The 24,247-nt window shown below is 48.0% G+C and overlaps 1 protein-coding gene across 1 annotated transcript in view; it reads right to left on the bottom strand.

Moving 5' to 3' along the window:
- Positions 1-11,037: 11,037 nt before the first annotated feature.
- The window catches only part of wnt10a (wingless-type MMTV integration site family, member 10a), a 71,542-nt gene continuing 58,332 nt past the window's right edge, over positions 11,038-24,247 (bottom strand). The window contains exon 4 of the mRNA XM_085986812.1: positions 11,038-12,134. Coding sequence (XP_085842938.1) covers positions 11,667-12,134 — 468 coding nt within the window. The 3' untranslated portion in view covers positions 11,038-11,666. The remainder of the gene's footprint in view (positions 12,135-24,247) is intronic.

Here is a 24,247-nt window from a genome sequence, read left to right as displayed (position 1 = left end):
CCTCCTGGATTAGCAACAAACACCTCGCAGCCCTCCACCCTTTTGAGAATGCATTGAGCCCATGCCAACTCCGGCTAGCCTCCGAAGCCTATCCAGTCCCCGTGGATTGTGGGCGGTCCAACCACACAATCATAGGAGTAGTAGTTAGGATGCCGGTCATGGGTAGGACGAAGCCTATAAATTGTACCATGGAGGCAATGGCACAAGGCCATGTTCCCCCGCAGGTAGCATATATAGGAGGTGGGACATATTGGGGTCAATTTTCCCGAACCTGTCGGGAAGAAGGCGGGACTTCAACTTTCGGGTTTTTGACCCACCTACATCAACGTCCGGCCAATCCATGCGATTTTCCCTTGATTGACCTTGTTAAGCCCGTCCAGTGGGCTCAGCAGGCCAATTAAGGGCCACCCGGCAACAGGTGACATCACAGACTGCAATTTCATCTGTCAAGATTTCTTGACAGATGAAATATCAGTGCTTCACAGCTGTTTGAAGCTGTGAAACACTGACAGTCTGAGTTCTAACATGAGTCCTTCTGCACAGACTCAGATAGAACTCTCAGCAGCACTCAAAGCTGAAGGCTGTCACTTTTCACAGATCGCAGCCATTCAGCTTTAAGTTCCGGCTGAGTGATTGCCTCCCGACGCCTACAGGAAGAAAGGCTGTTAAGGTAAGTACAGGTAAGTAAAAGTTCTTTACACACTTTAGACACACCAAACACACTTACCTTTGCACTCATGCACCCATCACTCACCTGAGCACTGACATCGCGACCCCTCCAACTCCTTCAACCCAACTGCTCAACCTCGCATGGTTTGGAGCCGTCGGGAATCCCACACGAAACCCCTCAAAAGAGGGATTAGGCTAAAAACTGCCTGTTAACTACCTGTTAACAGGCAGTTAATTGGCGCTATTCCCTTCCCGCCTGGTTTCGGCGGGTCCCAGTGTGGGGCATGGACGGGATTTTGGGCGGGATAGTGTCGGGACCCCCAATTTCGGGATTTCCCCCCCCCCACACACCTGAAACCCCGCCCAATGGCTCGGGGAAAATCAGGGCTATTGTGTCACCACCGGCGCGTCCCACTACCAGCATGGACAGCATAGCTGGTGTCCGGTTAGTGACAGCAGTTTCTGTTTTAAACCCGAGGCAGAAGTTCAAGTGGCCCAGGAGCGAATTGTCCCCATTCCTGAACCCTCCACTGTTCACCTCACTGTGAAGGAGAATTTTACAAATTTGCAGAAGTACGTCGCGCATTTTGGCTACGAGATTCCCCCTCTCCCAGAACACCTTACCAAAATATTCAAAGCCGTTATAGTTTCGCAGAAACATTTTTACACTCTCGAGCAGAAAACAGTAGAGATAGGGACTAAGATATTGGATATTGTGATTCCACCCTGGTGGGGCATTTTCAATAACATAGAGGTCCCTTCATGGATCAGACTGGCTTCCCACATTCTCGTGGTTTGTCAGTTCAGGATAGTGCTGTGTCTAGTTTGCATTCAGTGTAAGGGAAAAGGTCAGTGGTCAGAATTCCAAAACCAGAGGATCTGGAAGGAACATTATGTAAAGGTGGAGGGAGATACGCCGGTTTAAGTCTTTTTCCCTGTATTTTTGATTAAAGGATCGTTTCTTTGTGTTTGTTATTTTTAATAAAGGTTTTTTCTTTGTTTTTCGCGACACGGTTTAATAAAGATATGTGTACCAAGTGGTGCAGGGGTGTTGGACCCCCTCCATGCTTCGATGTGTGTGTAAAGTCTGTAATTTTACCCTCTGTATGCTGATGTACACTACATTTTCGCGGAATGGGCAGTGCATGTGTCGTGCGTATATTAGATAGGTAATTACAGGGGAAATTTGACTATGGAGGGTCAGAAAAATTTTGCTCACCTTGCAAGTATGATACTTCAAGCAAGTTTTAGTATCACAGGGGTGTGTGTAAGATTTGCAAAATTTCTACATTTCCCCGAAGGTTGTTATTAATAACAGGAACCCTGCGTGGACATTTTAAATCAAAAGGGTACCCAAGATGGCGTCCGTGCCTCGTGGCAGAAAGCTTGTGAGATTTTAAAACTGGACTCTGCAACGCAGACAGCTTGTGGATCGAAACCAAAGCTGCAGTTTCTGTGAAAAAGGACTTTTGTATTTTGAAACCAGACAGGACTTTGAATTATGTATTCGACCGAATTGGAGACAAATCTAAATTCAGTTAGGCCTATAGTTAAGGCCATCGAGTTGTTTACATACATAATCGGAAACAGATTAAGAGAGCCATCGAGGCTGGACAGGCCCATCGAGGAACATTTAGGACAAAACAAGCAAATTATTGGGCCGGTAGATGCGATTACCAGCCATCTAAAAACAGTCAGTATAGATTGCTACCATTGTTTAAACTAGCCCGCCAAGATTAAGACAAAGAACTAACCTGATTTGGCGCGAAGATAAGGGTTTTTGAAAAGAGTATAATTGAAGACCCCGGGTAGCAATCACGGGCTGCTTCTCTCTTCTCCGCTAGACTCTTCTGCCCCCTCACCCTCGTGGCTGTCGCCCTTTCCCCATCCCGCGCTTACCCCCTGGCCTTTGCCCGTGCCTTTTGGCCACTCCATCTGGACATCGCCCCGGCACTGCATCGGGCGGACACGGACAATTCAGGCCAGGCGAGATGGGACGCGACGAGGGGAGGAGGGAAAACCAACTGAGGGTAGGCTTCAAAAATCATCGGGCCTTCAGCCTCAGCTAACCTATGAATATCTGCACGCAAACTCAAACTGTTGGCCGAAGAAGAAGACCATCCCTGCAAGGTAAAGTACCCAAACAGAGACTTTAATTTTGGGGTACTCGAACCTGGACAACGCCCTTGCAGCATCCGGAGACCACGTGATGATGGCAGACTCCAGAGAGCACCAAGAGCGAACACCGAACCCCACCGCTGTTTTGAGTTCAGCAAACCCTTTTTGATTGATGAGCATAGATTCTGGCCCCTCATAGCTTAATCTAGTTAGGTATAGGTGGTGGGATAAGGATAAAGGGATTGTTAAGATAGTTGTTTTCCCTCGATGTGCCGTGTGTTCCCCATTCCCTGCATAAGTATAGTTATTTGTATTTGCCTGTCATTTTATATACTGGTAACTTCTCTTAAGACTGTATTAATTTTTCCTGTTCAATAAAATCTTGGTTTTGCTTACATCCAAACCAGCAGTCTACTCGAGATTTCTGTATCGCTGCCTGTACCTAAGTCCAGTGTCTAGAATCCAGGGGCGTGGGAGCGATTCGAACCGCTCACAGTCAGGGGCATAACTGACTGGGCGTACGCGCCACCCGCCACCTCCTACAGGCTTCAGAAGCAAGCATCTGGAAGCAGTTCTCTCTCGAAGAAGAAGAAGTAACAAATCATCAGATACCTTGCGGCACCAAGGACCCCACGAAACCAACAACTAAATATTACCAGAAGCCAACCAGGTAATACTGGGCCACCGCGGCCAACAAGAAACCAACTCAGAAGAAACCGAAGATCTGCAAGTTTTTCCCACTCTACAAACTATTCCTGCATTTGTTGAGCATTTTCCCTGGTCCTCTGGAGTCCAACTTAGTTAGTGTAGTGGGATTGGGAGGGGTGAAGTATTCTGTCTATTGTTATTCTCCCTCGTATATTCCGAAGTGTTCCCCATTTTAGAGTGATAACATTATTGCGTTGTGTATTTTTGCTTCTCAAATAAAAACCAAAGTTCTTGTATCAAATTCAGTTGTCTGCTGCAATTTCATTACAGCCCCCAAATAAGTCCAAGGTCTAGAACCAAGGGAGTGGGAGCGATTCGAACCGCTCATGAGCCAGAGGCGAAGCTGACCCACACACTACCCCTTACATTAGATATTGACATTTGTTTACTTTACTACTACCATATGAAAGAAGGAGACTGACAGCGCAACTGTCAAAGTTAGTTTGGGCCTGGCCCCTTTAAGGAAACCGGCTGATGACGCGTCATCAAATGACATCATCAGACCCGCTTCCTTTTAATTGGCCGGGAACCTCGCTGGGCGGGCTTAACAAGCCCCATCATCGTAAAATCACTTCAACAGTGCGGGATGGAGCAGGCAGCGGGCTGGGACCGCGCTACTGACCCCGACCGCCCCGGACCCGCCTCGGTAGGCGAAAGCGTGGCCGTGAGAGCCAAAAGCATCTGTGAGCTACGAAGCACTAACTCACCTCTTGAGCAGTTCAAACTTAACATTTATTCCTCCAGATCCCCTTCACCTCTAGCAACGTGTGGAGAATTACAGTTTCAGTTAGAGACTGATTCACCCTTTTATGTATAAAAGAAGGGACTTGCATTTATATAGCGCCTTTGACAAACTCAGGACGCCCTAAAATACTTTAAAACCAATGCTTTTGAAGCGTAGTCATAGTTGTAATGTAGGAACCAATTTGCACAGCAAGCTCCCGTAGACAGTACTGTGATAATGACTGGATAATCTGATTTAGTGATGGTGGTCGAGGGATAACTATTAGCCAGGACACTGGGGAGAACTCGTCTTCACAATAGAGGCATGGGGATCTTTTACGTCCACCTGAGAGGGCAGACAGGCAACGTTCCCACTAAGGTGAGCACGCAGCCGCGCAGTAATCTGAAAGTTCCCGCATTGGCCACTCACCAGCTTTTACAGTGTAAGTAATGCACATGGGTGAAAATTTAAAGGGGCTGCAGAGTAAAAGAAACAGGACATGCAGAAGAAAGCACAGCTCAGAGGGAACATTGCAGAAAGGGCCTCAGTGTAACGTCTCATCCAAACAACAGCTCCTCCAACAATGCAGTGCTCCCTCAGTACAGCACTGGAGTATCAGCCTAGAGTTTGTGCTCAAGTCGCTGTAGTGGGACTTTGAAACATAGAAACATAGAAGATAGGAGCAGGAGTAGGCCATTCGGCCCCTCGAGCCTGCTCCGCCATTCGATGAGATCATGGCTGATCATCCAAATTCAGTACCCTGTCCCTGCCTTCTCCCCATATCCCTTGATCCCTTTAGCCTTAAGAAATATATCTCACTCCTTCTTGAATATATTTAATGAATTGGCCTCTACTGCCTTCTGAGGAAGAGAATTCCACAGGTTCACCACTCTCTGGGTGAAGAAATTCCTCCTCATTTCTGTCCTAAATGGCTTACCCCTTATCCTTAGACTGTGACCCCTGGTTCTGGACTCCCCGACCATTGGGAACATCCTTCCTGCATCTAGTCTGTCCAGTCCTGTTAGAATTTTATAAGTTTCAATGAGATCCCCTCTCATTCTTCTAAACTCCAGCGAGTACAAGCCCAATCGACCCAATCTCTCCTCATACATCATTCCTGCCATCCCAGGTATCAGCCTGGTGAATCTTCGCTGCACTCCTTCCATGGCAAGAACATCCTTCCTCAGATAAGGTGACCAAAACTGCACACAATACTCAAGATGTGGTCTCACCAAGGCCGTGTACAACTGCAGCAAGACATCCTTGTTCCTGTAGTCGAACCCTCTCGCTACGAAGGCCAACATACCATTTGCCTTCTTAACCGCCTGCTGCACCTGCATGCTTACCTTCAGTGACTGGTGCACAAGGACACCCAGGTCTCGTTGCCCTTCCCCTTCTCCCAATCTATTGCCATTCAGATAATAATCTGCCTTCCTGTTTTTGAACCAAAGTGGATAACCTCGCATTTATCCACGATCCTTCTGACTCTGAGGCAAGAGTGCTACCCACTAAACCACGGCTGACACATGTAGGGGAGGGAGTAAGGCTTTAGCCACAACACTGCAACTAAGAACACAAGAACAGAAGCAATAGGAGCAAGAGTGAGCCATAGGGCCCCTCATGCCTGCTCCGCCATTCAATAAGATCATGGCTGATCTTCTACCTCAACTCCACTTTCCCGCACGATCCCCATATCCCTTGATTCCCCAAGGGTCCAAAAATCTATCGATCTCAACCTTGAATATACTCAACGACTCAGCAACCACAGCCCTCTGTGGTAGAGAATTCCAAAGATTCACAACCCTCTGAATGAAGAAATGTCTCCTCATTTCAGTCCTAAATGGCCGACCCCTTATCCTGAGACTATGCCCCCTAGTTCTGGACTCTCCAGCCAGGGGAAACAACCTCTCAGAATCTATCCTGTCAATCACCCTCAGAATCATATATTTTTCAATGAAATCGCCTCTCAGAGAGTATAGACCCAATCTACTCAATCTCTCCTCATAGGACAGCCCTCTCATCCCAGGAATGAACCTTCGTTGAACCGCCCCTAATGCAAGTATATCCGTCCTTAGGTATGGAGACCAAAACCGTGCACAGTACTCCAGCTGTGTTCTCACCAAAGCCCTGTCGAACCCTATCCAAGTACTATCACTAATAGCTGTCAACCTCAAATCTACACTAAATATCCAACAGATTGGCAAGGTATTGGTAAACTGGAGGACCATCACTTTAAGCTCCACTTTGATGAAACAGAGCACCCTTCGTGAAGCCTCATTTTGTGAAGCAGAATTGGCACTTCCATTGGAAGCCCTTGAAATCATTGAGAAAGTCCTTCTTCTTAGGCAGTCCCTCAGGAACCGAGGATGACTTGCTTCCACGTTAAAAATGAGTTCGCAGGTGACTGATGAGTCCAATACGGGACCTACAGTCTCTGTCACAGGTGGGGCAGACAGTGATTGAAGGGACGGGTGGGTGGGGTGCTTGGGTTGACGTGCACTCCTTGTGCTGCCTACGCTTGGCTTCCGCTTGCTTCCGGCGAAGAGACTCGAGGTGTTCGGCGCCTTCTCGGATGCTTCTCCTCCACTTTGTGCGGTCTTGGGCCAGGGATTCCCAGGTGTCGGTGGGGATGTTGCACTTTTTCAAGGAGGCTTTGAGGGTGTCCTTGAAGCACTTCCTCTGCCCACCTGGGGCTCTCTTGCCATGTCGGAGCTCCGAGTAGAGCGCTTGTTTTGGGAGTCTCGTATCGGGCATGCAGAAAAAAAAATTGAGAAAGTAGGAGGCCCAACACTCTAGGTCTCATCTATTGCTGTGGCACTGAAGACAAAGCTACTTGGTAAGATTGGACATGATGCGTTGACATGTGACCATGTGCCCAATTCAAGGCATCATGAGACCGACAATGCATGGTATCACCACAGAACTAAATTTCATATAAAGATCTCCATCCTCAATCCAGGTACATTACTGCATTCATGAACCTTGTGGCCTCTGGATTTACAGGCATGTAAATATCTAGGCTGACACTCCAGTGCAGTGCTGAGGGAGAGCTGCACTGTCGGAGGGGCCGTCATTCGGATCAGACGGTAAACCGAAGCCCCGTCTGCCCTCTCAGGTGAACGTAAAAGATCCCATGCCATTATTTTGAAGAAGAGCAGGGGAGTTTATCCCTCAATTAACATTGCTGAAAACAGATGTCCTACATTACAACAGTGACTCCACTTCATTGGCTGTAAAGCTCTTTGAGACGTCAGGTGGTCATGAAATGCGCTATAGAAATGCAAGTCTTTCTTTCTTTATATAGAGCCTTTAACGTAGTAAAATTTCCCAAGGCAGTTCACAGGAGCGATTATCAGTCAAAATTTGTCATAAGGAGGTATTAGGACAGCTGACCTAAAAGCTTGCTCCTTGGTTTTAAGGAGAGTCTTAAAGGAGGAGAGAGAGGCGGAGAGGTTTAGGGAGGCAATTTCAGAGCTTAGGGCCCAGGCAGTTGAAGGCACGGCCGCCAATGGTGGAGCGATGAAAATCGGAGATTCTAGAATTAGAGGAGCGCGGAGATCTCGGGGGGGTTGTGGGGCTGGAGGAGATTACAGAGATAGGGAGGGGGGCGAGGCCATGGAGGGATTTGAAAACCAGGATGAGAATGTTAAAAGTGAGGCGTTGCCGGACCGAGAGCCAATGTAGGTCAGCGAGCACAGCGGGCGATGGGTGAAGGGGGCTTGGTGCGAGTTAGGACACGGGCAGCCGAGTGCTGGATGAGCTCAAGTTTACAGAGGGTGGAATGTGGGAGGCAGGCCAGGAGATGCAGCAGGAAGGCTTCAGAATTCTTCATTTTGTCGGCTTAGAAGAAGCTGCATCAGCTGGCCAAAGAAGTTGGTGGATATATAATATATAATATGCAATGGAACCAAAGAACGCCAGTGAATTTAAAAGGCCCACAGCCCTTGTCAACTACAGGAAACTCTTTTATCTGGCACCGACAGGACCGGCGTGGTGCCGGTTGATCAAAAAGTCCGGATTACAGAGAGGTATACTTACTAAGGTACGAGAGCCCTGTACACGGCCACAGGTGCAGGAGCCCCGGTTACACGGCACTTGTGCAGGAGTCCCGGTTACACGGCCACAGATCCAGGAGTCCCTGTTGCACGGCCACAGGTGCAAGAACCGCAGTTACATGGCCACAGATCCAAGAGTCCCTGTTGCACGGCCACAGGTGCAGGAACCCCGGTTACACGGCCACAGATCCAGGAACCCCGGTTACACGGCCACTAATAATTGTAAAACTTACCTGAACCTACTCCTGAATTTTGCCGGTTAAGAGAGATTTCCGGATATTTAGGTGCCGGTTAAAAGAGAGTTTCCTGTATTATGGAGGCTGTATGTGTCAGCTGTGGCTCAGTGGACAGAGCTCTCACCTCTGAGTCCGAAAGGTTGTGGGTTCAAAGTCCCACTCCAGGGACTTGAGCACATAATCCAGGCTGACACTCCCAGTGCAGTGCTGAGGGAATGCTGCACTGTGTGAGGTGCCGTCTTTCGGATGATACGTTAAACCGAGGCCCCTGTCTGCTCTCTCAGGTGGATGTAAAAGATCCCCTGGCACTATTTCGAAGAAGAGCAGGGGAGTTCTCCCCGGTGTCCCGGCCAATATTTATCCCATAACCAAAACAGATTATCTGCTCATTATCACATCGCTATTTGTGGGAGCTTGCTGTGTGCAAATTGGCTGCCACGTTTCCCACATTACAACAGTGACTACACTTCAAATAGTACTTCACTGGCTGTAAAGTGCTTTGAGATGTCCGGTGGTCATGAAAGGCGCTATATAAATGCAAGTCTTTCTTTCTTTAGGGGTGACACTGCAAATGTGTGTTACCAATGGGCAGCACACATAAGGAGAAATCATTGGAACATTACCCCTGATTATCCATCCATCAAGTGCATGGCCAGTGATCTTGCAAAATCACCCATTTATCTCTCACTTTGCCTCCATACCCAACTAGCCTCACGATACATACACTCCCCCACCACACAGAGCCCTTTAATTACCTGGGAGAGGCGGAAAAACAGATTAGGGAGGAAAATAAAACTCAAAATTTCCCAAGGCGCTTCACAGGAGCGATTATCAGTCATAATTTCACACCGAGGCACATAAAGAGATATTAGGACCCCCTAGGTGATTGAAACTAGTGCAGGAGATCGCATAGCTCCTGATTTACATTGCAGGATACTTGCCTCTTTTACGAGGTGATTTCCGCCCCAGTCAGAAGCAGGTCCATCTCTCGCTTGAAGGAATACGGCGAATTAACATTCACCGCACAAAACCAGCAACCTGTTTCGCAGGTCGGCTATTCTCTGGGAAAGGAAGAAACGCCTAACATCTAACCTAGTTCTGTCCTGGACTGGTGTCGATCACCTAAGGGAGGCGGAGAGGGATTTTCAGTTTTTGTCTTGTTTTTCACCTCTCCCAGGAGATTACCTGGCTTTGGGTGGGGTGGTGAGTGTATATGTTGAAGTATCACAACTATGTGGGACAGGCTGGGTGAACCAGTAGGCCTTTCCTCGTCTGTCATTTATGGATTTGTAGAAATTTTGAAAATTACTTCAAACTCAATTGTGAGACTAGGACAAGGGAACACTGGCTCAAAGTAGTAAAAGGCAAATTTAAGACTGATATCAGGAAGTTCTTCACACAGAGCGTGTACTGCGTACAGTTTTGGTCTCCTTATTTAAGGAAGGATATACTTGCATTGGAGGCAGTTCAGAGACGATTCACTAAGTTAATCCCTGAGATGAGGGGGTTGACTTATAAAGAAAGGTTGAGCAGGTTGGGCCTATACTCATTGGAATTTAGAAGAATGAGAGGTGATCTTATCGAAACATATAAGATACTGAGGGGGCTCGACAAGGTAGATGCAGAGAGGCTGTTTCCCCTCGTGGGGAAATCTAGAACTCGGGGGCATAGTTTCAGAATAAAGGGTCGCCCTTTTAGAACTGAGATGAGGAGGAATTTCTTCTCTCAGAGGGTCGTAAATCTGTGGAATTCTCTGCCCCAGAGAGCCGTGGAGGCTGGGTCGTTAAATAGATTTAAGGTGGAGATAGACAGATTTTTGCAAGATAAGGGAGTGAAGGGTTATGGGGAGCGGGCGGGGAAGTGGCTTTGAGCCCACGATCAGCCATGATCTTATTGAATGACGGAGCAGGCTCCAGGGGCCAATTCCTGCTCCTATTTCTTATGTTCTTATGTTCTTATTTATAGAGTGCCTTTCATGACCACTGGATGTCTCAAAGCGCTTTACAGCCAATGAAGTACTTTTTTTTTAAAGTGAAGTCACTGTTGTAATGTCGGAAAAGCAGCAGCCAATTTGCGCACAGCAAGCTCCCACAAACAGCAATGTGATAATGACCAGATAACCTGTTTTAGTGATGTTGATTGAGGGATAAATTATTGGCGAGAACACCAGAGATAACTCCCTTGCTCTCCTTCGAAATAGTGCCGTGGAATCTTTTACGTCCAACCTGAGGGGGCAGACGGGGCCTCGGTTTAACACCTCATCTGAAAGACGGCACCTCCGACAGTGCCGCACTCACTCAGCACGGCACTGGGGGTGTCAGCTTAGCTTTATGTGTTCAAGTCCCTGGAGTGAGGACTTGAATCCACACCCTTCTGACTCAGAGGCGAGTGTGCTACCCACTGAGCCACAGAGACAAGAATTTTCCTGGATAAATTGGAACCCTTGTGCTCTTTGGTGTTAAAGCGACAGTGAGTCCCGTTCAGTCCCCGACACTGACTCACAAACAATGCGATGGATTGCAATATGCTCGTTACTGTGAGGTTCCGTTTAATATTAGCATTAGACTTTAACACATTGTTAGCCGAACACTCTCAAAGTGTACAAGTGTCCGTTATATTAAAATAACTTATAATACATTAAACAACAGCAACAAGGGGAAAAAATGAACACAACCATTCCAAATAATTACACGTTTGTTTTGATTTTTTTTTCTGTCTTTCTCTTCGCTTTTTTTTCTCTACAATTTTATTTTTTAAGTCTTTGAAGTATTTCCTGAGTCTCTTAATTGTGTGAGCTGTTCCCGGCCCCCTCCTGTGAAACGTTCAAACGTCTTTCGTCGCGTGGGTGTGAAGAGGAGGGAAAAAAAAAACCCAGAAAAGATTCATTTGGCAGATAATTCCGGCCGGGTTCCAATGAATTCCGGGAAAATAATTCGGCCTAGTTCAAGGAAAAGAAAGGAGCGGCGGAGGGGAGGCAGGAGGGGGTGGAAGCACGTCCAACCAGTTCTCCAATCGCACAGTCGCAAACTTCCAAATGAGGCAGTGCAGAATTTTGGGGTCCAACGTCTCTTTGGCTGAACTGTGTCCTTTTTTAAAAAATTATTCTAGGCTTAATATTTGCTGTCTTTTTTTCTGCGCGCCCGCCCCACGCGGTCCTTATTTGCACACACTGACCCACTCGGTCACGCGGCACTCCTCGCATGCCACGTAGCAGCACCAGTGAAACTTGCAGTTACACCTCTCCCGGCGGGTCTGCCGCAGGATGTTGTGGCCCCGCCCGCAGCACAGGCTCTCGCAGTTGTCCAGGCCGGGGCTGGTTTTGTTGCAGATCCGACCCCGGGTCCCGGCCGAGTCCAGCTCGGGCTCGCGCTCGCAGAAGTTGGGCGACTCCTCGAAGAAGACCAGCTCGCCGGCGTTGGATTTCCTCCGGTGCGGGTGGTGGGCGTGCTCCAGCTGGCCCGCGTTCCGGTTGTGGGCCTTTATCAGCGTGGCGTTGTAGAACTTGTGCTTCAGCAGGCTGCCCACTGTCCTGAAGTCCGGGGTCACCTGCCAGCAGGTCTTCAACTGGCAGCTCCCAGAGGTGCCGTGGCACTTACACTTCCGCATCATGTTCTCGGCAATCATCTGAGGGAAGACAGGGAGACAACAAAAACACAGGGAAATAGATCAGGCACCAATCCAACAGCCAGGGATAAGTGTTCAAACATCTGAAATAAAAACAGCAAATGCTGGAAACACTCAGCAGGTCAGGCAGCATCCGTGGAGAGAGAAACAAGAGTTAACGTTTCAGGTCGATGACCCTTTGTCAGAACTGGAAAAAGTGGGAGATGGAACAAGGTTTTCAAACCCCATTTCCACCTCCCCTTGCCTTGAATATCTCTTAATGTCTCTCAATGTCTCTTAATCTCTCCTGCTTTCTATCCTATCACTGACCTTCCCTTCTGTTCTTTCCTCCCCTCCCCCTTTTCCCAGCCCCCAAACCTGCTTTCCATTTCCTGCTTTTTTTCCCCAGTTCTGACAAAAGGTCATCGACCTGAAACGTTAACTCTGTTTCTCTCTTCACCGATGCTGCCTGGCCTGCTGAGTTTTTCCAGCGTTTCCTGTTGTTATTTCGGATTTCCAGCATCCGCAGTATTTTGCTATCGTATTAAGGTTTTTAAGCAGGTGCAGGGGCAGGGAAAAGCGGGAAGGGGAGGAAAGTGCAAAAGGGAAGGTCTGTGATAGGATGGAAGGCAGGAGCAATTAAAAGACAAATGGGATGATGGTGCAAGGCAATAGGAGATGGTAATGGGACAAGTTAAGAAACAAAAGATGGCTCTAGATGAAGTGTAAATGGCACTGGCAGAATGATTGACAGCTGCCATGTGAGAGAGAGGAAAAAAACGTTAACTCTGTTTCTCTCTCCACAGATGCTGCCTGACCTGCTGAGTATTTCCAGCATTTTCCGTTTTTATTTCAGATTTCCAGCATCCGCAGTATTTTGCTTTTGTATTAGTGTTCAAACATCTTGTTGGATGCCAGAACTGGTCACTTTTAATAATGTATCTGAGGGATATACCTGTGTATATATACAGGAGTGTTATATCTGTGCATATACACAGGAGTGTTATATCTGTGTATATACACAGGAGCATTATATCTGTGCATATACACAGGAGTGTTATATCTGTGTATATATACAGGGTGATATCTGTGTATATGCACAGGAGTGTTATATCTGTGTATATAATAGATAAGCAATGCCTCAATTTTAAAATTCCCATCCTCGTTTTCAAATCCATCCATGGCCTCGCCCCTCCCTATCTCTGTAATCTCCTCCAGCCCTACAACCCTCTGAGATATCTGCGCTCCTCTAATTCTGGCCTCTTGAGTATCCCTGATTTCAGTCACTCCAGTTGCCAAGGTCCTAAGCTCTGAAATTCCCTCCCTAAACCTCTCCGCCTCTCTATCTCTCTCTCCTCCTTTAAGACGCTCCTTAAAACCTACCTCTTTGGCCAAGCTATTGGTCATCTGTCCCAATATCTCTAAGTGGCTCGGTGTCAAATTTTGTTTGATAAACGCTCCTGTGAAGCGCCTTGGGACATTTTACTAAGTTAAAGGCGCTATATAAATGCAAGTTGTTGTATATCTGTGTACATATACAGAGTGTTACATCTTTTCTTTTCTGATCTTCTGTTGCTGCTTTGAGTGGTTACCATTGTGAAAGTGTAGCTTTACATATCGTTTTATCACATCTCAGAAGCGCCACAATGAACTTCAGATACAATAAATGGTTTGAAGTGGAGCGACTGCTGATACGTAGGCAAACCTGGCAGCCATTTTACACAAAGCAAGATCCCACAAACAGCTGCGAAGTGAATGACCGGATAACTTGTGGTGGGAGGGGGGGGGTGTTTGGTGGTGTTGGTTGAGGGAAGAATGTTGGTCAAGACTTCCTGCTCTCTTGTGTAGACCTATGGGACGTTGGTGAAACATCTGATCTAAAGTGGGCACCTCTGACTATGTAGCATTCCCTCAGTACTACACTAGGGGGCTTGAACCCACAGCCCTGACCCAGAGGTGAGAGTGCAAACAACTGAGCTAAGATGATACCAGAAATGCAAGGGTCATACCCATCAGGAAAGGATGAACAGGCTGGGTCTCTTTTCTCCTGAAAAAAGAAGGCGGAGGGGTTACCTAATAGAGGTCTTTAAAATTATGAAAAATGTTGATAGAGTGGATACAGAGAGAATGTTTCCACTTGTGGGGAGGAGCAAAACTAGAGGCCATCAATATAAGATAGTCACCAAGAAATCAAATATGGAATTCAGAAGAAACTTCTTTACCCAAAGAGTGGTGAGAATGTGGAACTCGCTACCACAGGGAGTGGTTGAAGCGAATAGTATGGATGCATTTAAGGGGCGGTTAGATAAGCATATGAGGGAGAAGGGAATAGAGGGTTATGCTGATAGATTTAGGTGAGGAAAGACGGGAGGGGGCTCGAGTGGAGCCTTGTGACCCCACCTCATTGTTCTTTGATGTAATGTTTTCCTGACTGACCTGTTTGGACACCATTCACACCTTTGTTTGCTGTGATTATCTCTCTGCCGAGGTGTGATAAATGGCAGTTAGAAAGATTACCTGTAAACATCTGACATTATTCTCTGACTATATAAGCTGTGTTTTTATGCATCTCCCCACTTCACCTGACGAAGGAGCAGCGCTCCGAAAGCTTGCGATTTCAAATAAAGCTGTTGGACTATAGCCTGGTGTTGTGTGACTTCTTACCGTTTCTCCAGGGATTGCCAAAGTTAGGGTGGAAGATCGAGGCCAGCCTTCCGTGGAAATTCAGGGCTGGAAGACGCAAAATTTGGTCTCTGTTTCTTTCCCTTCCACATCCCAAACTTCCTGCCTGTTGCCTTTGATCATTTTCAGTTGACATTCCTTCCTCCCAGAAAGTCATTTCGGCCCACCTTCACCCCCAGGAGTGCAATCATTTACAGCCGGCACACACACTCCCTCCGCTTTCATCACACTCACGAGCGCTTCTTTCTTCACCATTCAACCTGTGCTCCAAATCCACAAATGCTGCTCTCCCCGCTTCCCCACCCCAATTTCACACGCAGAACGTCAAGGCTGAGTTGCTTGCCCTGATCCTGAAATGGTTTGGCAAAGAATGAAAGGCTCGAATCAGAAGAACACACAAGCAGTTGTGGATGGTCCCTGCAACATTTGTCAGCGTCTGCCTCGCTTGTATGAGAGATGTGAATCGGAGCCTCAATAGAAGTTCCCTTTAAACAAATGTCCCAGTCTGTGGTGAGGTAGTGAGATCACAGCTGGGTGACGCGGTCCTTCCATTCCCCCCTCCCTTGGTTCAAAGAGTCTTCCCCCATTTTTCACACACACACACACACACCTAAAACAGCTTCTGAATCCCCAGAAAATTTGACCACGCCTCATGTCTTTGACACTTGAGTGTTCGCCGTTTCCCCCTGGCTGGGGAGTCTAGAACCAGGGGTCACAATCTCAGAATAAGGGGTCGGCCATTTAGGACTGAGATGAGGAGAAATGTCTTCACTCGGAGGGTGGTGAATCTTTGGAATTCTCTACCCCAGAGGGCTGTGGAGGCTCAGTTGTTGAGTATATTCAAGACAGAGATCGATAGATTTTTGAATATTAAGGGAATCAAGGGATATGGGGATAGTGTGGGAAAGTGGAGATGAGGTAGAAGATCAGCCATGATCTTATTGAATGGCGGAGCAGGCTCGAAGGGCCAAATGGCCGACTCCTGCTCCTAATTCTTATGTTCGTACGTTCTTATGTTTTAAGAACTTCCGTAGGTTGCAAACGCTGGTGATGGTAAGCACCACTGCGAACAAGAGAAGTGGAAAGTTCAGGTGTGGCCCTTGCTTCCTCTCATCCCAGGAATCAATCTAAGGGACAGAAATCAGAGAGTAGCAGCAAATGGTTGTTTTTCAGACTGGAGGGAAGTATACTGTGGTGTTCTATAGGTGTTGGTATTAGGACCATGGCTCTTTTTGATATATATTAATGACCTGGACTTGGGTATACAGGGCGTAATTTCAAAGTTTGCAGATGATACGAAACTCGGGAATGCTGTAAACAATGGGAAGGACAGTAACAGACTTCAGGAGGACATAGGCAGACTGGTGAAATGGGTGGACACGTGGCAGATGAAATTTAACGCAGAGAAGTGTGAAGTGATACATTTTGGTAGGAAAGGCAATATGAACTAAATGCTATAATTTTAAAGGGGGTGCAGGAACAGAGAGACCTGGGGGTGTACGTGCACAAGTCTTTGAAGGTTGGCAGGACAAGTTGAGAAGGCGATTAAAAAAGCACACGGGATTCTGGGCTTTAGAAACAGAGGCATAGAGCACACAAGCGAGGACATTATACTAAACCTTTATAAAACACTGGTTGGGTCTCAGCTGAAGAATTGTGTTCAATTCTGGGCACCGCACTTTAGGAAGGATGTCAAGGCCTTAGAGAGGGTCTAGAAAGATTTACTAGAACGGTACCAGGGATGAGGGACTCCAGTTATGTGGAGAGACTGGAGAAGCTGGGGTTGTTCTCCTTCGAGTAGAGAAGGTTAAGGGGAGATTTAATAGAGGTGTTCCAAATCATGAAGGGTTTTGATAGAGTAAATAAGGAGAAACTGTTTCCAGTGGCAGAAGGCTCGATATCCAGAGGACACAGATTTAAGGTGATTGGCAAAAGAACCAGAGGCGACATGAGGAAACAGTTTTTAACGAAGCGAGTTGTTGTGATCTGGAATGCGCTGCCTGAAAGGGTGGTGGAAGCAGACTCAATAGTAACTTTCAAAGGAAATTGGATTATTACTTGAAGGGGAAACATTTACGGAGGAAAGAGCGGGGGAGGGGGGGAGGTGGTTGTGGGGGTGTTAGTGGGACTAGTTGGATCGCCCTACCAAAGAGCCAGCACAGGCACGATGGGCCAAATGGCCTCCTTCTGTGCATCATTCTAGGATACTAGGGGCTAGATTTTCAGTATAGACAGTTTTGGGGCGCTAACCTTAGCGCCCGCCCGAAGTTAGCGCCCGCCCCAAAGTAGCGCCCCGTTGCCAAAAATTCAGTGGCTTCGCCCTAAGAGGTTGGTGGAGCGCTAAAAGAGGCGTTCCACTACTATCTTTAGGCGCTAAGCCGGCGGTGCAGAGCGCAACGCCCGAGCTCGGGCGCAGCGCACGGCAGACACTCTGGTGCCAGTGAGCTCTTAAAGGGGAAGGGTGCATGTGTTCTTTTCAAAAGCAGAGTCTGGGGGGGAAACGACGAGGAGCAGGAGGAGGGAGGAGGAGGAGGAGGAGGAGGAAGAGGAAGAGGAAGAGGAAGAGGAGGAGGAGGAGGAGGAGGAGGAGGAGGAGGAGGAGGTGGTGGTGGTGGTGGTGGTGGTGGTGGCCGGAAACATAAATACACCGTTCACAACAACACACTGGATCCTTCCACACAACACATGCAGACTGCCTTTTATAGTGCAGGTGGAGTGCCCTTTAATTTGCGCTCCCCAGGGTGTGTTGCGTTCCATTTAACAAACGCTCTGGACGCCAGCCGCACAATGGGGCGGTCCGACTGAAGTTTGGATTCGGCGCGGCCAAAGGGCGTTGCACGAGGATGTGACGTCATTTTCTGCGCGCGCATCCGGGCGGCCGCTAAACTTTGCGCCGGCGCTAACGGGCAACTTAATTTGGGGCGGGGCGCAAACTGCGCTGCGCCCGGGCGCTACACGCATAGCGCCCGGAAATCACTTCTCTTAAGGCGCTAACTGCTGGCGCAAGCTACTGAAAATCTAGCCCTAGGATTCTAAGTTCTACTTTAAGACCCATGTCTTTGACCAAGCTTTTGGTCACCCACCACCCCCCGCCCACCACCCCACCCCCCCACCCCCAATCTTCTCTTCTTTGGCTCGGCGTCAATTTTTTTCTTAGACACCTTTGAAGGGTCTTGGGACATTTCTAAAGCGCAAATTTGCATGTCTACAGCGCCTTTCACAATCTCAGGATGTCCCAAAGCGTCTTGCAGCCAATGAAGTTCTTTTGAGGTGCGGTCACTGCTGTGCAGTTTTCTGAGCTAAAGGCGCATATAAATACAGGTTGTTGAAAAAGCGCTGAGAATGAATGAGTCAGAGGCAGATATTGTGCAACAGTCTAGTCCCATCAGTAACAGGCCACACACAAGAAGAAAGAAAGATCTAAAAACTCACAAACAGTTTGTTCAATTGTTTTAAAATCTCAATTTTAATCTTGTTACTTCACTAATTATACCTTATGTCAGTTTGGGTGCATGTGTTTTTCTATTAAATTACAGATGCTCTAATGAGGTAATAGTGTGGATTGTAAGAGGTAGTAATTGAGGGCAGTTTCACTAAAGGATGGAACACAACCTCCTGTGGTCAATTAATACTTGTGCTGTGACTGCAAGTTCATCAAAGGCATTTCATGAAGTTTTCTTTCTCTCTCTTTTTTTAAAGTATAAACAAATATTGTTCCAGCTGTTTTTTCAGTTTGTCTGTTGTGGGGTTTACTTGAAGTATCTCCGCGGGGTGAAATTCAGCCACAGAGGAGAGCTCAGGTGGTCAAAGGAAGAATGGCGGCCCACTGGGGTTTAGGGGCTCACCAGGGTCGCTAAGGTCGAGTGCAGTTCAGCAGGGTCAAAGGTAGCTCAGTGGGGGTCAGAGGTAGCCCAGCTGCAGGGTGGTTGGGGGGGGGGTTGGCGGGTTGGCGACGAGAGTCAGAGTCAGAGGAGTGAGGATTAGCTCAGATGAAGATAATTCAGAAAGGTGGGAAGGAGCTCAGCAGGGTCAGAGTTAACCAAGCGGGGTCAGAGGTCACCCCGGGAGGGGTTCGAAAGTTGGGATGGTCAAGGAGTAACTGGAGAGTATTGCAACGTGGGAAAATCAGGGTCAACTGAATGAGGTCAAAGGCACCTTGATTCGGTCAGAGGTAATTCTGTCAACTGCTGTTCACTTGTTTTAAGGTAGCGAATTTTAACTGACAGCAGCAGTACCACGGGAAGAGTTGATGGGTATTGCTCCCTCTGTCCACTGGGCTCAGTTTGACCCCCTGAGTGACATCAGGGAATGGAAAGTTCAAACCCCACTCTAGTAATTGTGCATATAAACTAGGCTGGCACTTCAGTGCAGTAGTGAGGCGGGGGAACGGGTGATCGTGAATAGTGATCCTCAGGACATCCCAAAGCGCCTCACAGTCAATGAAGTACTTTTGGCGTGCAGCCACTGTTGCAATGTAGGAAAGGCGGCAGCCAATAGGTGCACAGCAAGATCCCCCCAACAGCAATGAGGTGATGACGAGATACAGGAAACTCTTTGGTATCCGGCACCGACGGGACCGGCGTGTTGCCGGTTGATCAAAAATTCCGGATGACGGAGAGGGTTATCTAACGAGGCTATTTTTAACAAAGAAAAATAAAAAATCAAGAAATGAGGAATGTGCCGTATACAGTAATTGGGTACTCACCTACAGAATGTTGTGTTAAATGGATGGTGGAAGATGCTTGATTAAGTACAGTACTGCCAGTTGAGGGTAATACAATGACTACCAGCAGCGTGGGAGGCACACAGTACCCCTGTAAAATGGCGGCTCGGAAGAGACTACCGGCAGCGCAGGAGAGTCAGACTCCTGTTATTGAGGTGTTCCGACTTCCGACAGCGCCAAGAAGCCAAGTGGTGGCAGTTTGGAAAACTACCCCCACTGACTAACTCGGCCACCGCGGGAGACTCGGACTCGGACACATTGCTGGTTATTGAGGTGTTGTTTTCAGAATGAGAATTTTGCTGGTTAATAGGGAATTCCGAATATTTAGGTGCCATTTAAACGAGAGTTTCCTGTAGTCTGTTTTAGCGATGTTGGTTGAGCCCCAACAGCACTGTGGGAGCACCTTCAGCACACGGACTGCAGCGGTTCAAGAGGGCGGCTCATCACCACCTTCTTGAGGGCAATGATCTGGACGAGGGAACTAGATGCAATATCTCCAAGTTTGCAGACGACACAAAGCTGGGTGGGCGTGTGTGCTGTGAGGAGGATGCCGAGAAACTCCAGTATGATTTGGACATGTTGGGTGATTGGGCAGAAGCATGGCAGATGCAATATAACGTGGATAAATGCGAGGTTATCCACTTTGGTGTCAAAAACAGGAAGGCAGATTATTATCTGAATGGCAATAGATTGGGAGAAGGGGAAGTGCAACGAGACCTGGGCGTCCTTGTGCACCAGTCGCTGAAGGTAAGCATGCAGGTGCAGCAGGCGGTTAATGAGGCAAATGGTATGTTGGCCTTCGTAGCGAGAGGGTTTGAGTACAGGAACAAGGATGTCTTGCTGCAGTTGTACAGGACCTTGGTGAGACCACATCTTGAATATTGTGTGCAGTTTTAGTCGCCTTATCTGAGGAAGGATGTTCTTGCCACGGAAGGAGTGCAGCGAAGATTCACCAGGCTGATATCTGGGATGGCAGGAATGACGTATGAGGAGAGATTGGGTCAATTGGGCTTGTACTCACTGGAATTTAGAAGAATGAGAGGGGATCTCATTGAAACTTATAAAATTCTAACAGGACTAGACAGACTAGATGCAGGAAGGATGTTCCCGATGGTCGGGGGGTCCAGAACCAGGGGTCACAGTCTAAGGATAAGGGGTAAGCCATTTAGGACTGAGATGAGGAGGAATTTCTTCACCCAGAGAGTGGTGAACCTGTGGAATTCTCTACCAAAGAAGGCAGTTGAGGCCAATTCATTAAATATATTCAAGAAGGAGTTAGATATATTTCTTAAGGCTAAAGGGATCAAGGGATATGGGGAGAAAGCAGGGACAGGGTACTGAGTTTGGATGATCAGCCATGATCGCATTGAATGGCGGAGCAGGCTCGAGGGGCCGAATGGCCTACTCCTGCTCCTATCTTCTATGTTTCTATGTTTCTATTAGGGATGGGCAATAAATGCTGGCCTTGCCAGTGACACCCACATCCCGTGAATAAATACACCAAAAAAATGTTAATTCCCCCACCTTGATGAGAGCAAGGTTCAACCACAAATTAAAAAAAAGTCCAAGAACATCATCCTGTAAAGACTGTTAGCGTTTTGTAGCTCTGAATTCATTTTGCTTCATACTTCTTCTCAACGTCACTGCCTCTCGACTGACTCACCTCAGCCCACTACCACGTCCCCTACCCCCCGCCCCACCCGGTTCAAAAGCTTAAGAAAATGTGAAATGGCTGCCATAAACAGCATGATGCATGTACAGCCTTGCCCCTCCTAATGCCAGTTTGCTGAAGAGGAAACCCATCCAGGCTAAATGCAGACAAAACAAAGATCTTAAAATAGTTTGAGTTCATCACTAACCTTGTTTATCTCTGCCTGATGTGAGATGTGTTCTAGTTTATTACAGGGAGAAGGGGAACATTCAGTCCTCGCTGCTGCAGTGAGTGACTTTCCTCTCCAGTTTGTTCCCCTTGCCCTGCCCCTTCTGAAGCCACTGGCCATTACTGGAGTTCAGCTTCATAGGCGCTAGCTGGTCTCCCTCCTTCCTGTACCTCATTCAAGTGATCAGTCTTCACGTGTGACTCTCGATAGTCAGTTTGACCATCAGAGGGGCCACAGTTGAACCCAATCCTGACTTCGCCCCTATATCTGCGCCCCTATATTCTTCGTCATGATATCCTTCGTCACAATATCCTTCGCCCTACACACTTCGCCCTACACACTTCGCCCTACACACTTCGCCCTACACACTTCGCCCTACACACTTCATACTATATCCTTCGCCCTATATCCATCGTCCTATATCCACCTAAACACACTCTTACCTTGTCCAGAGGCACTGAGGACTAACTATCGTGTTCCCAACCCCCTGCCCGGCTAACACAGGGCAGATCTCAAAAAGAAATCCACTGAGGTCAAAGCAGAAATAGAGAGAGAGAATCTTAGACAAAATGTGAGTGAGGGAAAGAAAGAAAGATTTCAAGCTTCCCCTTGAATGCATCTCTGCTCTTCACCTCAACTACTCCTTGTGGTAGCGAGTTCCACAGTCTCACCACTCTCTGGGTAAAGAAGTGCTGACTCTACGAATCGCAGCAGTTGCAGAAACCTCACTCTGGCCTGGGCCTCTCTTCCCTGTGTCCCATCACTCAGTGGCTCCCCGCCCTGCCCCTGTCCTCCCCACCCCTCTGATAGCAAGCGTCTGTCAGCAACAGAACAAACACTCCTCAACCAATTAACGCACAGGAACAAACACTGCCCAGGAGAACCGACAGCTCACAGCAAACAAATGCAGTCTTTAGAAGCTCTGTGATCTGCCCAGAAACCCTGCGCACAACAACAACTTGCACTTATGCAGCACCTTTCGGAAAACGTCCCAAGGCGCTTCACAGGAGCGCCATCAGAAAAAAAATTGACACCGAGCCAAAGATGGTGACCAAAAGCTTAGTCAAAGAGGTTAGGTTTTTAAGGAGAGATGGAGAGTTTAAGGGAGGGAATTCCAGCACTCATGGTCTAGACGACTGAAGGCACGGCCGCCAATGATGGTGCTAAGGATATGGGAGTTGTGCAAGAGGCCAAAGTTGGAGGAAAGCGTCGTTCTCGGAGGGTTGTAGGGCTGGGGGGGTGAGGCCATGGAGGGATTTCAACACGAGGATGGCAATTTTAAAATCGAGGCGTTGCTGGACTGCGAGCCAATTTGGGTCGTTGAGCACAGAGGGTGATGGGTGATGGGACTTGGTTGCAGTTAGCCTGTGGTTATCATACTTTGGGTAATTAATAGCTGATATTTATGCAAATTGTCAAAGATAATTACAATTGGATTCAAAATTCCACTTGCAAATGGTTTCGTAACAAGCATGCCATATATATTAGCCCCCGAGCCCTTCACAGTTATGTGTCTCTGCATCTGCATTGTGTATGTGTCTGTCTCACCGATTCTGTAGGACTGGGTCGGCAAGCTCACGCTGCCAGTGGGGAGCTGCATTACAGGGGCCACAGGTCAGAAGATCAGGGGCAACTGTGCTGTAGGCTTCTCCTTGACCCGCGCTCCCTTTGACTGAAGCTTTCCCACTGAGGTCATAGGATCGCGGACTTATGCCTTTGAGTTAGGTGTCAGCCGTGGCTCAGTGGGCAGCACTCCTGCCTCTGAGTCAGAAGGTTGTGGGTTCAAAGTCCCACTCCAGAGGCTTGAGCACAAAAATCCAGGCGGACACTCCCAGTGCAGTGCTGAGGGAGTGCTGTATTGTCGGAGGTGCTGTCTTTCGGATGAGACGTTAAACCGAGGCCCCGTCTGCCCTCTCAGGTGGACGTAAAAGATCCCATGGCACTATTTCAAAGAAGAGCAGGGGAGTTCTCCCCGGTGTCCTGGCAAATATTTATCCCTCAACCAACTAAACCGATTATCTGGTCATTATCACATTGCTATTTGTGGGAGCTTGCTGTGCACAAATTGCCTGCCGAGTTTATTACATCACAACAGTGACTACACTTCAAAAGTACTTCATTGGCTGTAAAGCACTTTGGGACGTCGCGCGGCTGTGAAAGGCGCTGTATAAATGCAAGTCTTTTCTTTCTTTCGGGTTAGTGTTAAGGCTAGGGCTAGGCCAGAGATCGGAGGCTGCAGTTCTGAACAAGTCTGCTTTATGCCCACCTGAGCGGGCAGACGGGCCCTCGGTTTAACATCTCGCCTGAACGGCAGCACCTGAGACAGTGCTGCACTCCCTCAGTGCTGCACTGCAGAGTCAGCCTAGAGTGCTGTGCCCCAGTCCTGGAGTTGGGTTAGAACCCAACGAGGTTCTTGATTCACCAGGCTAATACCTGGGATGGCAGGAATGACGTATGAGGAGAGATTGGGTCGATTGGGCTTGTACTCGCTGGAGTTTAGAAGAATGAGAGGGGATTTCATTGAAACTTATAAAATTCTGACAGGACTGGACAGACTAGATGCAGGAAGGATGTTCCCGATGGTCGGGTAGTCCAGAACCAGGGGTCACAGTCTAAGGATAAGGGGGGTAAGCCATTTAGGACAGAAATGAGGAGGAATTTCTTCACCTAGAGAGTGGTGAACCTGTGGAATTCTCTACCACAGAAGGCAGTAGAGGCCAATTCATTAAATATATTCAGGGAGTTGGATATATTTCTTAAGGCTAAAGGGATCAAGGGGTATGGGGAGAAGGCAGGGACAGGGTACTGAATTTGGATGATCAGCCATGATCGCATTGAATGGCGGAGCA

Source organism: Somniosus microcephalus, chromosome 4 (genome assembly GCF_052327205.1).
Source record: "Somniosus microcephalus isolate GS21.2 chromosome 4, FLI_Smic_1.0, whole genome shotgun sequence".
Classification (NCBI taxonomy): Eukaryota; Metazoa; Chordata; class Chondrichthyes; order Squaliformes; family Somniosidae; genus Somniosus; species Somniosus microcephalus.
Note: the sequence above shows the minus strand (reverse complement) of the source record. Positions and strands in the feature narration are given on the sequence as shown.